We start from the raw sequence: 14,181 nt of genomic DNA, 5'->3' as shown, positions 1-14,181 counted from the left end.
AATCCTGCAATACACTTTCAACTTATAGTGACCACATTATTGTTTGTTATTATTTTTATTAACATTTAATTGAAATCATGATCTTTCCCTAATTTTAACCAGTGCTTTAGTTGCCTGAACCAAACCACAGACAAGGATCTGGAGGCAAACCCTGGGTTCTGGTGTAACAGTCCTGCATTTTGCATGTCCGCCATTCACCCCGACCACTTCCCTGGGAATCCAGCGTGGTGCATAAGTGAGGAATTTCATTAACTCAAAGAAACATGTCTGAACATAATCCAGGCAGCGATTACATTGTCACCACAACATAATTATGAATGCAATTTAGTACAAAAACGTAATTTGACAAGTGAGTCAAAAGTTATGGATCATTTCAAACACTTTGATAATAGATACTGTAATGCGTTTGGGACAGTAGAAGGACTGAGCTCTGATCAGTTATTGACAGGCTGAGATCAGGAGTACAGGACACACACAGATTGGTGAGAGGTTCTGCCTTGATTACAGGTGTTGAGACTGAACTGTTGAAACAATCAGGATAGATTATGGTTTGTGTACAGTGGACATCACTCTGGGGGTCGAGATAGAGGGAAAATCAGCCATGATTGTATCGTCACAAAACCACACAGCAGCACCTCCATAACATGCCACTGTAGACTATATTAAGACAACTATGCCAAAAATTATTATCCCACTTTCTGCTACCGCACATTAAAAATGCATAAATGAGTTAAATGTGAGTTAAACGCAGCGAGGCTAGAAGTGTATTTAAACAGGGGAGGAGGGGGGGGAGCACTGTACTGCCAGCACAGCTAGTGCTGTCACCATAGTAACCCATCTCAGGCTAGTTCATCAGGACAAAAACAGAGCCCCCACCACCACCCGACACACACACACACACACACACCTCCACTGAACACATACAAGCATGAGTGCTCATAAAAGCACACACACACACACACACACACACACACACACACACACACACACACAGATGCAGCAAACACAACATAATCAGAATGGTCCATGTGACTGGGTGTTCACAATGTGCAGGTGTACATGTCAAGCATCACTTAGGCCCAGCTGGAGCAAGCAGGCCTAATAAGAGAGGAGAAAGCAAAAAACAAATGGATGGTGTTCGCACCTTTAACAGGTTTGAAAGAGGAGGCTTTCCCACCACATACAGAGCGGGATTAGCAGGTGTGTGTATGTGTGAGTGTGTGTGTGTGTGTGTGTAAGGCAGGTCCACAGGCTGTGCGCATCTGCAGTGTGAAAGAAAAACAAATCAGTGGATGAGAGTGAACCCTCTTACCCCTGAACGTAAAAGCAAAAGGGAGGGGAGGAAGAATGAGGGATGGATATGGGAGGGGAGGGGAGCTCCAGCATTAAGCGGGAGAGAGATACACAGCTGAGAGAAAAGGCCTGGACACAGGAGGAAGAAGAAGTTGTTGTGGTGCAAACAACTTGTATTTCACTAATCTCATTTTGTTGCATGTTTCTCACCCAGAATGCATCAGAAACATTGCTCGATCATGGACAGACATGAATCCAATACAGTGGCTGGTGGAGGACTGATGAAGGAGAAATGTTTAAGTCACGTCCCCTATTTTTAAACTTCACATGCATTCTTCCTAAATTATCTTTGCCTCCCTTTTTATGTCTTTCCATCAAGCATTATATTCCGAGCTGCTGGTTGAGGTTCAAGTCTGATTTAAAACATTTTATACAAGAGTGCACCGGTTAATAAATCTTACCAATTTTTCTAATTTAAAAGAAAACCGTCAGAAAACTGCCAGTAAAGCAACAATGCACGCATTGGCTGTGTTTGTGCGATTGTGATCACAAATGCCAACAGTTGCCTGGGTCTGTAAAACCGTGATGTGCGAAGTACTCTGACATTTACAGCTAATGTCCATGATTGATTTCTATATGTCATTCATCATCTGTAGCCAATATTCCTTTATTTTATAGCTTGAATCTACCCGTTCCTCTGCTCAATAACAGTTTCCAACCATATGACCCTTTGTGTATGTGTGTGTGTGTGTGTGTGTGTGTGTGTGTGTGTGTGTGTGTGGTTGTAATTAACTGCTAAGAGACTCACTGGGCTGTGTGTCAAATGGCCACTTCTCAGTCATATGACAGTCCTCAAAATAAATTTAACCCATCAGGTTCAGTTACACAGCCACTCCAGCCCAACAAATTCACATACACAAACACACACACACACACACACACACATCCCAGTGCACTTATACACTCAGATTCATGACAGAGATAAAGAGTGGGTGGCGTTTGCACTAACTTGTGCACATGTAGTGCAGTGCAAACAACTGGACGCCCTGCAAGCTTTAGTTTATTGATGAAGCAACAAAGAAACGATTGGAGAAGGTTTTGTTTTTATTAAGTTCATAAAATTAACTGGAATTAAATTAAAATTAGTATTGAAACTGTTTCACGTATACAGCATCAATATGTATTTGATAAATCTATACTTAAGACAACACCAGAGCATTTGTTAAGGCAAGAAAAGACTATTTTTAATGACAGCCAATATTCAATGCATGTTGTTACTACTATGAAAACAATCTTAATGGCACATCTGGTACACTTAAGCTCTTAATTTTAACTTTATTTTATACATAATCGTAGCCTACATGTCATAATTTCACTGTATCAACAGAACTGCATTAATCACAGGCACAAATTGTAGCTGAAACTGCGTTAACAAAAAAAGACAAGGGTTGTCAGAAATTTAGCGCACACATCAGTCTACCCTGCACACAGCCCTGTTACACCGTAAACAGGAAGCTGTTTTTTTCATATTTCCTTGTAAGGCACAAACTTGCATACATATAAGCTTTAGTCAGTGAGGTCAGAGAGTCAGGAAACATCTAGAAGATCAGTGTCCAACAGAGACGGACACGTTAACTGCTGAAAGTGTGACCCTCAAATTACAGGATGGTTTTCTGCACTGTAACCACCAGAGCTCAGACACAGATTCCCATGTGACACAAACAATCCAGCCTTGCTCTCTCATACTAATGTAGATAAATCTGGAAACACTGTTTAAAATGTCCCAACTTTTCTGTCTACACAATTGCTTACATAAAAAGTCCGCCGTCCACTGAACTGCCAAAACAATAGAAAAAACACATATCTCTTGTGCTGGGCAGGCGCCGGCCAACTGAGCCAGGAGCTCAGTTCTACCAAAGACGTTTCCACTGTTTTTGAACGGTTGTTTACTGAGCAAGGGGGAACAACGAACTGCGCAAGGAGTCGTTTTGGATGTGTTTCCGAAACATTTTTCCTCATGACAATAAAATCAAGACTTGTTCAACCTCATTGGCTTTGGACAGCATCATTGCCAAAACAAAAACCCATTTTGAATAGTCAAAAACCCCAGGCCACTGACAATGGAAAGCCAATATGAAGACAAAAAGATGGATTTTCAAATTAACTCACATAAGGACATGGACATGGCCTCAGCCAGTGTCTGGTCCTGCCGGCAAAAGCCCCCCAAAAGATCCCATTGCTGATCCTGGCATTACAGGGCCAGCTCAACTTGGATTTTACTGTGTGAAGTCACCAACAGTTAAAATAGGGCAGATTCAAACAGCAACAAGGACTATCAAATCAGATTGTTGCAGCATGGCGTAACGGCGCTCTGTGTTTGTCTGTGTGAGTGTGTGTGTGTGTGTGTGTGTGTGTGTGTGTGTGAGTGATTCCCGCACCCCATCCATCCCCTCCCAACTCCACCACATTTCTGTGCAGTGAGCAGAGGTTTACATAAACAGCCACAGTTCTCTATCTAGGAATGGGAGTCAGAGAGAGGAGGGTATTAGCTCAGTATTAGAAAACCAGCCCAAGACTGATGCACATATTTCAGCCTCACATGATAGTATGCTGGGTATGAAGAACTCCTTTGATCACTGTGGTCTCAACTCAAAGACACAGAGTAGCTTGAATCGATTCATTTCGACCAGATACTGGATCAATTTGGCAACGACAAAGATCGCAGAATATGAATGAATACACTAGAAGTCTTTGGCTGTAGTTTTATCCATAATAATGGACATTCAGCGTTGTCGGTTGTGTAGTATTAAAGAGACATTCAATAAGAAAAACTAAATGAAAAAAGTAATTTCTAATAAAAGTCTACATTGAAACTGATGGCCACAGATTCCCCCTTACATTTGTGTCCTTGCACCTTCCAATATAAAGGATGCTCTGACTTAACTTTGAATGAACTTCTTTGTAGACTTGAAATCAAATACATACCTCAACAATAAGAACTGCCCAAGTGCCCGGGACGAGTAAAATGCCACACTGTGCTAGTAAATCCAGCAACTCAGAGCAACTCACTTGCCCTCAAACTAATTAAACACACTGTTTTTTAATGGAGTTGATGATGGAAGTAGCTAAGGAGTAAGCCATCTTGCTTCCATCTCATCTCTTTCACAAAATGCATTTGCGCATTACCAATCGAACAAATGGAAAAGTGAAAATGGAAGCAGGTAAAGACTAAATTTGTGAGTTGAAGTGCAAGTGAGCATTTTAATTTGTTTTTGTTTTTTTCTTCAAATGCAGGTCAAGTTTCTGAAAAACATTGCTGGAGTGGTGCAACAAGAGCCAACGGCATCTCACTCGCATGGCAGCTATGAATGCTGCCGACAACCCCTGAGTTGTTGTTGTTGTTGTTGTTATTGATAACTACTAATAAATGAAACAATTTGTACAGGGGCAAATACAAACTGCCTTTGAGTAAGTACATTTCTAACCCACTTGCCCAACCAGGCAAGTGAAAAAAAAGAAACAGTAACGCTGAGCCCTGAAGAAAGAGGTAATATGTGGCTAAAAAACTGATAAAAAGTTATCAAAGCCAGACACAATGGCCCAACTCTCAGCATGCCTACACATTATGCCGAACAGATAGACTTCACATCTTGAGCATGCTCTCTAAGCCCTAACAAAGACCGATGAGAACACTGCGATTCATAATTATTGTCTCTGCTTTCCAAAGGCTGAATTCAAATAACCCTCTCAGCCTTTACAATCAATTATGAAATGCAAACAATGTTAATGTTGCATTGAAGTGTCTGTTGAAAGCAGGCAAAACTAAAAAACACCAGCAATCACACTTGAATGTATTTGCTTGTGAATTGTGGGAGTCAAAAGGTCAGGTTATGTTTTTCATCCTCCACTTGTGTTGCTGTTGGAAAAGACTGCCAGGAACACACACACACACACACACACACACACAAATAAAAAAAATGTATTGGCAAGTAAGGAGTGGTTGTAAGGGATACTTGGAAAGATAAGAGCAGAGGAGGAAGCACTTAGGAAAGGCACCCCAACAGTTAATTTCCTTTTGCAGTGCATATTGCCTTCCTGGCCAACGCTCAAAACGCAGCTGGTGGAGTCCTCAGTTCATGACCCCCATTGTCTGCAGGCTCTGTGAACATGGACAACCCAAACGTACAATGGCAATCGACGACCAGCGATATGGCTTCATTGTGAAAGACAGGATTCTGTTTGTGGCCCATTAAACTTACAGTAAAGTCTGATAGCAATGTATGAGAACGAAATGCAACAGTTGACAACACAAATACAGTAATAGGTAATTACTTTAAACTCATTTATGTTTGAAATGGTGAGTAAAATTCAAATGGATTCACTGATAACAGCTTCTTATCAGCAACAGGTGCATTAATATCTTTATGCTACCTAGATTCCTCCAATCTTTTATTACCGATTCGGATCTTGTAAAAATAACGTGATCGGCGCCGATACCCGATCCGATCCCTACTAACTTCACTGTTTACTGCTTTACAATGTGACATTCTTTGCCTTCACCTCATTCATTGTTTTTATGTACCGCACACCTTTTCATCCATTAATGCTAATGCTGTCTTATTTCATCACAAAAAGCATCACGCAATCTGTCCATTTGATGAATTGGATGTTTGGTGGGTCAAGGGGGCCACTCAGGGCGCAGGGGCTAGTGCTAACAGGCAGCCCACTTTTGAGCCTGCCGCTCTGGTACACACTGTTCTCATGCATGACCACCTCCTCCGGACATACACAAATACACACACACAGATACACAAAAAACATACATTTCCCGAAAGTGGGCAGGTCAGGAGCTGAGAGATGAGATCCTGCAGACAGCACAGGGTGTCTGGGGAGCATACTGATATACATACACACACACACAGACACATGCACAGGCACCTACATGGTGGGCCACTTCAAACACATTCCACAGCATGCACAGCATTGTCGGAAAATGCCACTGTGCACTCCAGTAAAGAGTGCCTGAGTATCCAAATGGGCTACAGACAAACTCACACACAAACAGGGGGCATCTCTAGTCGTCCTAATTTTACGAATCAACATGTTACTCTACCGGCAGAGTTGGATTAACTATTCAACTGAAGTTCATGAATAAATGAGACTGCTTTGGACACTTCAGATTCAGATCATCAGGGTGGGAGATACTTCAGGTTTTGCACTCTGTGTTGTAGACTTGGTTTAAGAAGCATACAGGCTGTGGAAGCATACATAACAACACATGCATACACACATGCAGCACACTACCCCTTTCCAACAGAGCTGTGCTCACAAGCCTGAGAGGAACAAGAAGGGGGCAAGGCTCCCAGTTGCACAACTTGTTTTTCGCGATTTAGACCAGGAGACAGCTCAGCGGTTACTTCAGAAAACTACTGATAACTATGACAAACAGCCCAATCAGAGTCAACACAAATGCTTTGGTACATTCTCCAGAGAGCGCTCAGCCGATCACAACCACAGCATGGTTTACATATCAATACAGCTTCCTCTTTCCCATGACTGAGGTGGAGATGTGCACATTCAGAATTAAAGTATTCTAAGTATTTTGGTTGTTGCCCCAAACCCCCCCTCCCACTCCACCCCCCCAGGCGTAAATATCTCAAGAGTGCCAAAAATGGTCACTTCCCAGAGAATTGAGTAAATCAGGAACCAGAAGCAGCCAATGACATGAACCCCACTCCCTGAGAGAGAGAGAGAGAGAGAGAGAGAGAGAGAGAGAGAGAGAGAGAGAGAGAGAGAGAGAGAGAGAGAGAATGAACGAAGAAAGAGGAGGAAGGAGGGGTACCAGCAGCCCTGTCTCATAAGACCCCTTTTCAGGGGCCTCTGTTCTGTCTGCATACATGACCTGTGTAAAGTAGCCAGAACATTTCCTTTGAAGCTGGCCACTGGGAGCCATTTTAAGTGATATAACTCAAAGTTTCAAGAGCCACAACATTGCTTAATTAAAGACAACACTATTTTATTAATAGTCTAATTAAGGTGCACTGTTGCCCAAATTTTCTGGCTCATTTGCTCAACTCACATGTGTTAGCTTCATGCGCTGAAAACACTTTGTGGACTTGTGCAACACATCATCTAAGAACTCCACACAAATCTCAAAAGTGTTAATGTAGGCCGAAGGTTAAAGCACTGATAAACAAGTTAAATGTGCATTAATTAATTTCACTTGTATTCCAGCTGCTCTTTATCTACAGTGAATATGTTTTCCACTGTGACATTCATTCATTCAAACTGAGACAACAGCGGTGAATCACCACATGGTCACAAGTATTATCTGCTTTAAGTAATAATCTTTTCTTCTCTCATTCAGTCATCTCCTGCTGTTAAATTATACTTTTAACAATGTTAAGAGCTTGAATATATAATGCAGTCAATTGTACAACTGGGAAATTAATTTATGAGTCAAGTATGTGTATTTCTGTAACTTTGGTCAATGTGATGTTTCTTATTTAAATGTTAAATATCATGTTAATCCCAGTGAGAACTTTTAGACTTTAGATTAACTTGTCAGAATACATTTGTTACGTTTAGTCTATTTGTGTCTAAGGACTCCTTGTGTGTGTGCACATACTTGGCCAATAAAGGTGATTACTTTCCACCATTATATGACTGCTTTATTGCAACAGCAGCCAACAATGATCGCTCCGACTGAAAACACCATATTTCAAATTATCACTCCTCTGATATGATTATTAAGGCGAGGTCATTACAGCGGGATCATTACCTCCTGCTTCATCTCTAGCAAAGCATCACGTCACTGTTTATAATACGCGCTGTCATATTATTACAATCACTTCCCCAATTCATTGATTTAAAGAAAGAAAAGGAAACACCACAGAAAAGACATCCTCCGGCGAGGAAGGAAGACGCCCATACTTTGGTGCGATCTGCTAAAGAGCAATGTAGGCTAATCCACCACCTATAAAGAGACTTCTTAGCGTCGGCGGCTAATTTGTTTACGTTCAGGCTGCAGCAGCACCCTGTGTGTGTGTGCGTTGTTTTTGGTGTGTGTGTGTCTGTCGCCATGAGAGGCCTAGCTGCGCTCACAGGGCCAATCCTGCTACTCCCAGTTTAGACTCGCTGCAGCAGACCACACTCGTCCAGTTACAGCGACTAATCCGGCCCTGGGGCTGGCGCATCCAACACAGGCCGCTACTTTTATGCACCTTTAAGAGACGGTGCGAGGGGGGGCGGGGATATTACTCAATAAATTTACGCAAGAATATCAATTATTAGCGCGCGGCTACGCGTACGCAACAACTGAAATTACTAGCCCCCTTAATTAGACGCTGTGCCAAACTTTACGCATGCGCCAGAGCGCAGGCGAGAGTCTCGTGACTGAAATTACCATCCTAATTGATAAAATTAAGACAATAACACAGTCGGAAGCACTGTAAGCTTTCACCAGGGAGCAAAACCGTGTATTTATATGCCAAACATATTTATTTTTTTAATAATAACCAAACAATAATATCTCTATTGTAACTGAATGTGTCTCTATGGAGTTTTGTGGTGTGTTTATGTTGTTTTTATCACACTTTATAGCAGTTTATCCTCCTATAATGATACACTAATGTCACACAAATGTAAATGTAACATCCACTGTATTATTTAAGCATTAAACAATTTTAAAAATGGCTAAAACTGTTATTTTTTTCTGCATGCCCAGCCAGGAAAAGAGTAAAAATACGCGCTACGACTATCACACAGAAGCTCTGCTTGGGAAAAACAATATAAAACATAAAAGCAATACTCACTTTCTCCGTTTATTAGTCCACACTGGCAGATAATGCAGGTGACGAGGATAAAAAACACAATTTGTGCTCGCAGCTTTAGCGTCCACCGTCTCATTTTGACGTGAAGATAAGTTGTGCTCTCCTCTTGAAGCTTCTCGACACAAAACAAAACAAAAAAAACCTCCAGTCTTGTCTCCAGTCCTTTATTTCAATATCAAAAAGTACTGAACAAACTCTTAGAAATTAAGGTCCAGCAGAGTCAAGTGATTCAACGTTGCCCCCCGCAAACCGGGGGGGAGTAGTAAATTTATGAGTATCTTCCCAGCCAAGTTTGTGATATATGTGAGCCCTGGAAAAAATGCAGACCACTAAATAACGTGATCTTGGGTTCTGGCAACACATGTGCGAGTAAAGATCTTCATTTTCCATAAGTGAAGGCGACAGTCCACGTTCATCTGTTTGATTTTGGTGCTCCAGTGAATCAAGAGAGAAATAACTATTATTATTAATATCCTACACGCGTGGAAGGGGGGCTGGTGTTGGAGGTCCCCGAAGGAGGTCCACTGGCCCCAGGCTCATTTCTCTGTAATGCACAGCTCCAAATGAGGGAAGACCCACTTCAAAAAGCAACTGCTGAGAAGTATTTTTCCTTTCGTTAAAAAGCAGCCTCCTCTTGTGCTCCTCCAGCAGACATGAGCTGAAGTTATGGATATCGCCAAACGCAGAGCCAAGAACGGGAGTTGGCGAGCTTTGCGCTTTCTCCTTTGAAGTCCACAGGTCTTTATAACACCCCCTGTTTGCTTGTATGGTCTCAGGAGCTCACCCTTTTTAAGACAGATGCGAGCACATCCCAGGAAACTCCTCCGAGCAGCTACGTGCAGGAAAAACGTGCAGCGACACACAGCTTTCCCCACTACGACCTTCCTCTGAACTCCTTCACCCCCGCTGACCACCACGCCGCAAACGAATGAACACCCATAAAACGACAAAACGGGAGAAAGAAAACAAAGAAGGGAAACTTGGGGAGGAAAACGTTACTTGTTTCCCATCCGCCGTTGAAGGAGGAGGAAGAAAAAACGGTAAAATAACGGCTCCGTTAAACCTGCACGTTGCTAGGGAAGTGAGAAAACTCTCCACCACGCCGCCCGTTTCTTTTTCTCAGATTAACGTTAGCTGCTGGGGAAAAACAGCTAACGTTAGCTAGCTAATCCAAAACAAACGAGGTTTCAGTGTCGGCGATAGAGTTAAAAATTAAAAAAAACACACACATACACGCAGACAAAGTCAGTATCCCGTCTCCGGTAGTCAAAAAACGATGAGGTAAACAAACATAAAAAGACTTAAAAAGACGGGTCAAGTGTAAAAACTTGGATTCCCGTTCCGTTTAGCGGTTGCTCTCCCTCAGGTTCCCCCTCTTTCCGTCTCTCTTTCTGCGAGTCTCTCCGCCAGTAAACAAGTCCTGCCAGTCACCTCAGCTGGGCCACACATGGTCTGAGGGAAAACCCGGAGCGGATTCCTGCTAACACAAGCAGCACAGTCCGGATCTGGACTGTCTGAGCCGGGGCTGCCGTTAGTGGTGTCAAAACACCGGTGCTCTTTGTCGGGGGGGGGGGGCTCCATACACATCAACATCTTTAAGAAACTGAAATAAAAATAAAACAGGACTGGATATATATTGAAATATGATTAAATATGTCGAGCAGAAGAACCATTTCCTGACATGACACGGTCTGTGTGTTCAAATGGAAAATCACCTGTTAAAATGTCTAGTTAATATTCATCACAGTGGACTCTTTGATAAAGGGAAGTTTCCAATATTTTTTCATTTTTAAACCTTTAATACACATTGTGGACAAAATAACAGAAGTTCAAATAGAATTATTATTATTATTATTATTAATTTGCTAATCATTGTCTCGGTTGATTGTTGGTCGGTTAAATGTCAGAAAATGGTGAAAATGCCCATTTTGATCAAATATATTCAGCTTGCTATCATATGTGATAAAGGAAAGCAGATAATACTCATGTGAGACGTTTGGAATTTAATGTCCACTGCTGCTTTTTGCTTCAAAATGTATGAATCTGTTGATCAATAATCAAAATAGTTAATTGGTTAGTTAATATTCACCACAGTGGACTGTTTGATAAAGGGAAGTTTCCAATATTTTTCATTTTTAAACCTTTAATACACATTGTGGTCAAAATAAAAGAACTTGAAAAGCTGCAGCTAACAAATATTTTTATTATTATTATTAATCTGCTGATCATTGTCCAGATTAATTGATTAATTGTTAAATATCAGAAAAAGATATTCAGCTTGCCATCATATATGAAAAAGAAAAGCAGATAATACTGTGTTTAATGTTTTAAATTTGATATTGAGCGCTCTTTTTGCTCAAAAAATGTATGAGTCTGTTAACCAATAATCAAAATAGTTAATTGGTTTGTTAATATTCACCACAGTGGAGTGTTTGATAAAGGAACGTTTCCAATATTTTTCATTTTGTGGACAAAATAACAGAAACACAACAGCCCTGCAGTAGTTAACAGTTTTAAGGCTGCAGTTAACCAATATTTTCATAATCATTAATCTGCTGATCATTGTCTCAGTTGATTGTTGGTCTGTGAAATATCAGAAAATAGTGAAAATGCCCATTTTGATCAAAGATATTCAGCTTGTTATCATATATGATAAAGAAAAGCAAATAATACTCATGTTAGAAGTTTGAAATTTGGCATCAACTGCTGTTTTGCTCAACAAATGTCTGAAAATGTCAATCAACAAATCAAAATAGTTAATTGGTTAATCTTGTCAGCGATCAGTTTGATAATATTTTTAAGATTAGAGGCTGTCAGTCAGTTTTTCTGTTTGGCATATAGGGTCTTAATGAGGATAAGATAAGATACGATAAGATACAATTATTTCTCAACTAAATACAAAATCAACTCATATTTTAATTTGAATTTTATTAGCACACAAGATGTGATTAAACAGTAACTAATTATTTTAAACATAAACTGATACATTAACTATGGCACGGGTGTTTTTTCAGATAAGATTTAAATGAGAGTAATGATGGACAGGTTTTAATGAAGTGGAGACTGTCATTCCAGAGTATAGGTCCTCTTCAAATTTCTTACCACTTGAAGATGAGCCTTGATTTAAGTTGCTACAGTATTGTGTTTTAGTAGATGGGAATTCACTGATTTGTGCCACATAAATCATTAATATGCAAACATATTTTAAAGGTGCAGTGTGAAGGATTTAGGGCCATCTGCTGGCAGAAATTGTGTATAATCTTCATAAGTATGTTTTTATTAGTTTATGATCACCTGAAAACAAGAATCTTTGTGTTTTCATTACCTTATAATGAGCCACTTACATCAGAGGCCTATATATGGAACAGGTTCTTTTCCATAGAGTCGGCCTAAGCTGCCACCTCTAGGGCTGAAAAATTAAGCCAACACGGAAGTTCAAAAAATTGCAGTTCTTTGAGGGGCCACTTGACACTGGCTCCGGAGTCCAGTCAATCCCATGGATGTGTTGAGAGACCTGGATACAGCACTGAGGGCAGGACCCTGTTCATTCCTATCCCAGATGATTGGCGCCGCTTCTGCAACATGGGGCCTATAGAGCAGGCGCATTAGAGACTTCTGTCAGCTGAGCCAGATACATCACGTTTAGCACTCCAGTAACTTGAATGGAGATAAAATGATTTAATCTAGTGGCTCTTTTAGACATTGAAAATGTTATCAGACCGAATTAATGAAATCCTGATAGTGGAACAAGTCAGGTTGGAGTCAGGTTGTGACGCTCAAAACAATGTATCTACAGATTTACCAACGTCTTTTTCCCAGTGTAAGTCAGTGGGAAGGAGGGTTTTTTTTGGGCCCAATGGCAAAACGTGATGGACCCAGGAGTTTCATTACCACTGTTTGGCCACTATGAAAATTTGCGTCAACCATTTGCCAATAGAGTCCACCTCTCGCTCCTCCACAGCTTCAGCCTCTCAAATATGGTCACTACTGGCTCCAAAAAACCAAGATGGCCACAGCCGCAATGCCGAATTTGAGGCTTCTAAATGGAGGTCTACAAACCTATGGTTAACATCATGGTAGCTACATCCATTATTTTTACAGTCTATGAGTCCACCATGTTGTTTCTACAGTAGCCCAGAACGCCCAAACCAAACCCTGTCTCCAGATACATACATTTGTGTTGTTGTACCACCTACATGCTCAGCACATGGTAGAAGTTCAAGTTCTGCAACCTCTAGATTCCACTAAATCCCACATACTACATCTTTAAGCATTTTTTTGTTTACTTATCACCTGATATATGTTTCAGTAGCAACATATATCTTGGCTGCGTGATTTATCTGAGATATTAGCTTAGAAAATTGTTTCGTTTTTTGAAAGACAGACCTTTTTTTCTTTTAAAAAATTTCCTGATAAATTTTAGGTTGCAAGTTTACATGGAAAAAGATAGAGAGTGGTTGAATTGAACCTCAACTGTAGGAAGAGACTGCATTTATTAAAGCCACAGGTGAAGCAAAAATGATACAGTTCTTTTTTTCTCCACTAACAATGTCCCAACATGCATTCATGCTGAACCAAGCAGCACGTGACAGTCGATCCATACTTCTAAGATATTGTACAGCAGGTTAACATGCAGCTACTTCATAATGATTTTATATTTTTCACCAGATTTTCTTTTTCACATTGTCTGTGGAGTCTTGAAATTTGTGGGCAAAACAAAGTAGCTGTGTGTCATAGAGCAGTGTAAACATTACACACTGCCTTGGCCCTGCAGCCAGGAAGTAAAATACCTGCCTGCAGTAAGGAAGGTACACACAGTTCCCTCAGATTTGCATAGCAAATATCCTTATAATGAAACCTGCCATACTGATGGAAATTAACTGCACACAATACCTGACAGTTTTTCCCTACTAACACTTAGAGGATGGCTGAATCTTGCCACGGTTCTCACCTTTATGAGAACAATACATGATAATAGATGAGAATAGAGTGGAACATTTGCGTCTTGTTTATCACGTAGGGGTGCAGTTTGTGTGCTTGGATGAGTACATACTGG

At 40.8% G+C, this 14,181-nt stretch overlaps 1 protein-coding gene across 1 annotated transcript in view; it reads right to left on the bottom strand.

Annotated features, from left to right (window-relative positions):
- The window catches only part of insrb (insulin receptor b), a 98,756-nt gene extending 88,242 nt beyond the window's left edge, over positions 1–10,514 (bottom strand). The window contains exon 1 of the mRNA XM_033621691.2: positions 9,108–10,514. Coding sequence (XP_033477582.1) covers positions 9,108–9,201 — 94 coding nt within the window. The 5' untranslated portion in view covers positions 9,202–10,514. The remainder of the gene's footprint in view (positions 1–9,107) is intronic.
- Between the last annotated feature and the right edge of the window lie 3,667 nt (positions 10,515–14,181).

Source organism: Epinephelus lanceolatus, chromosome 6 (genome assembly GCF_041903045.1).
Source record: "Epinephelus lanceolatus isolate andai-2023 chromosome 6, ASM4190304v1, whole genome shotgun sequence".
NCBI classification, from domain to species: Eukaryota; Metazoa; Chordata; class Actinopteri; order Perciformes; family Serranidae; genus Epinephelus; species Epinephelus lanceolatus.
Note: the sequence above shows the minus strand (reverse complement) of the source record. Positions and strands in the feature narration are given on the sequence as shown.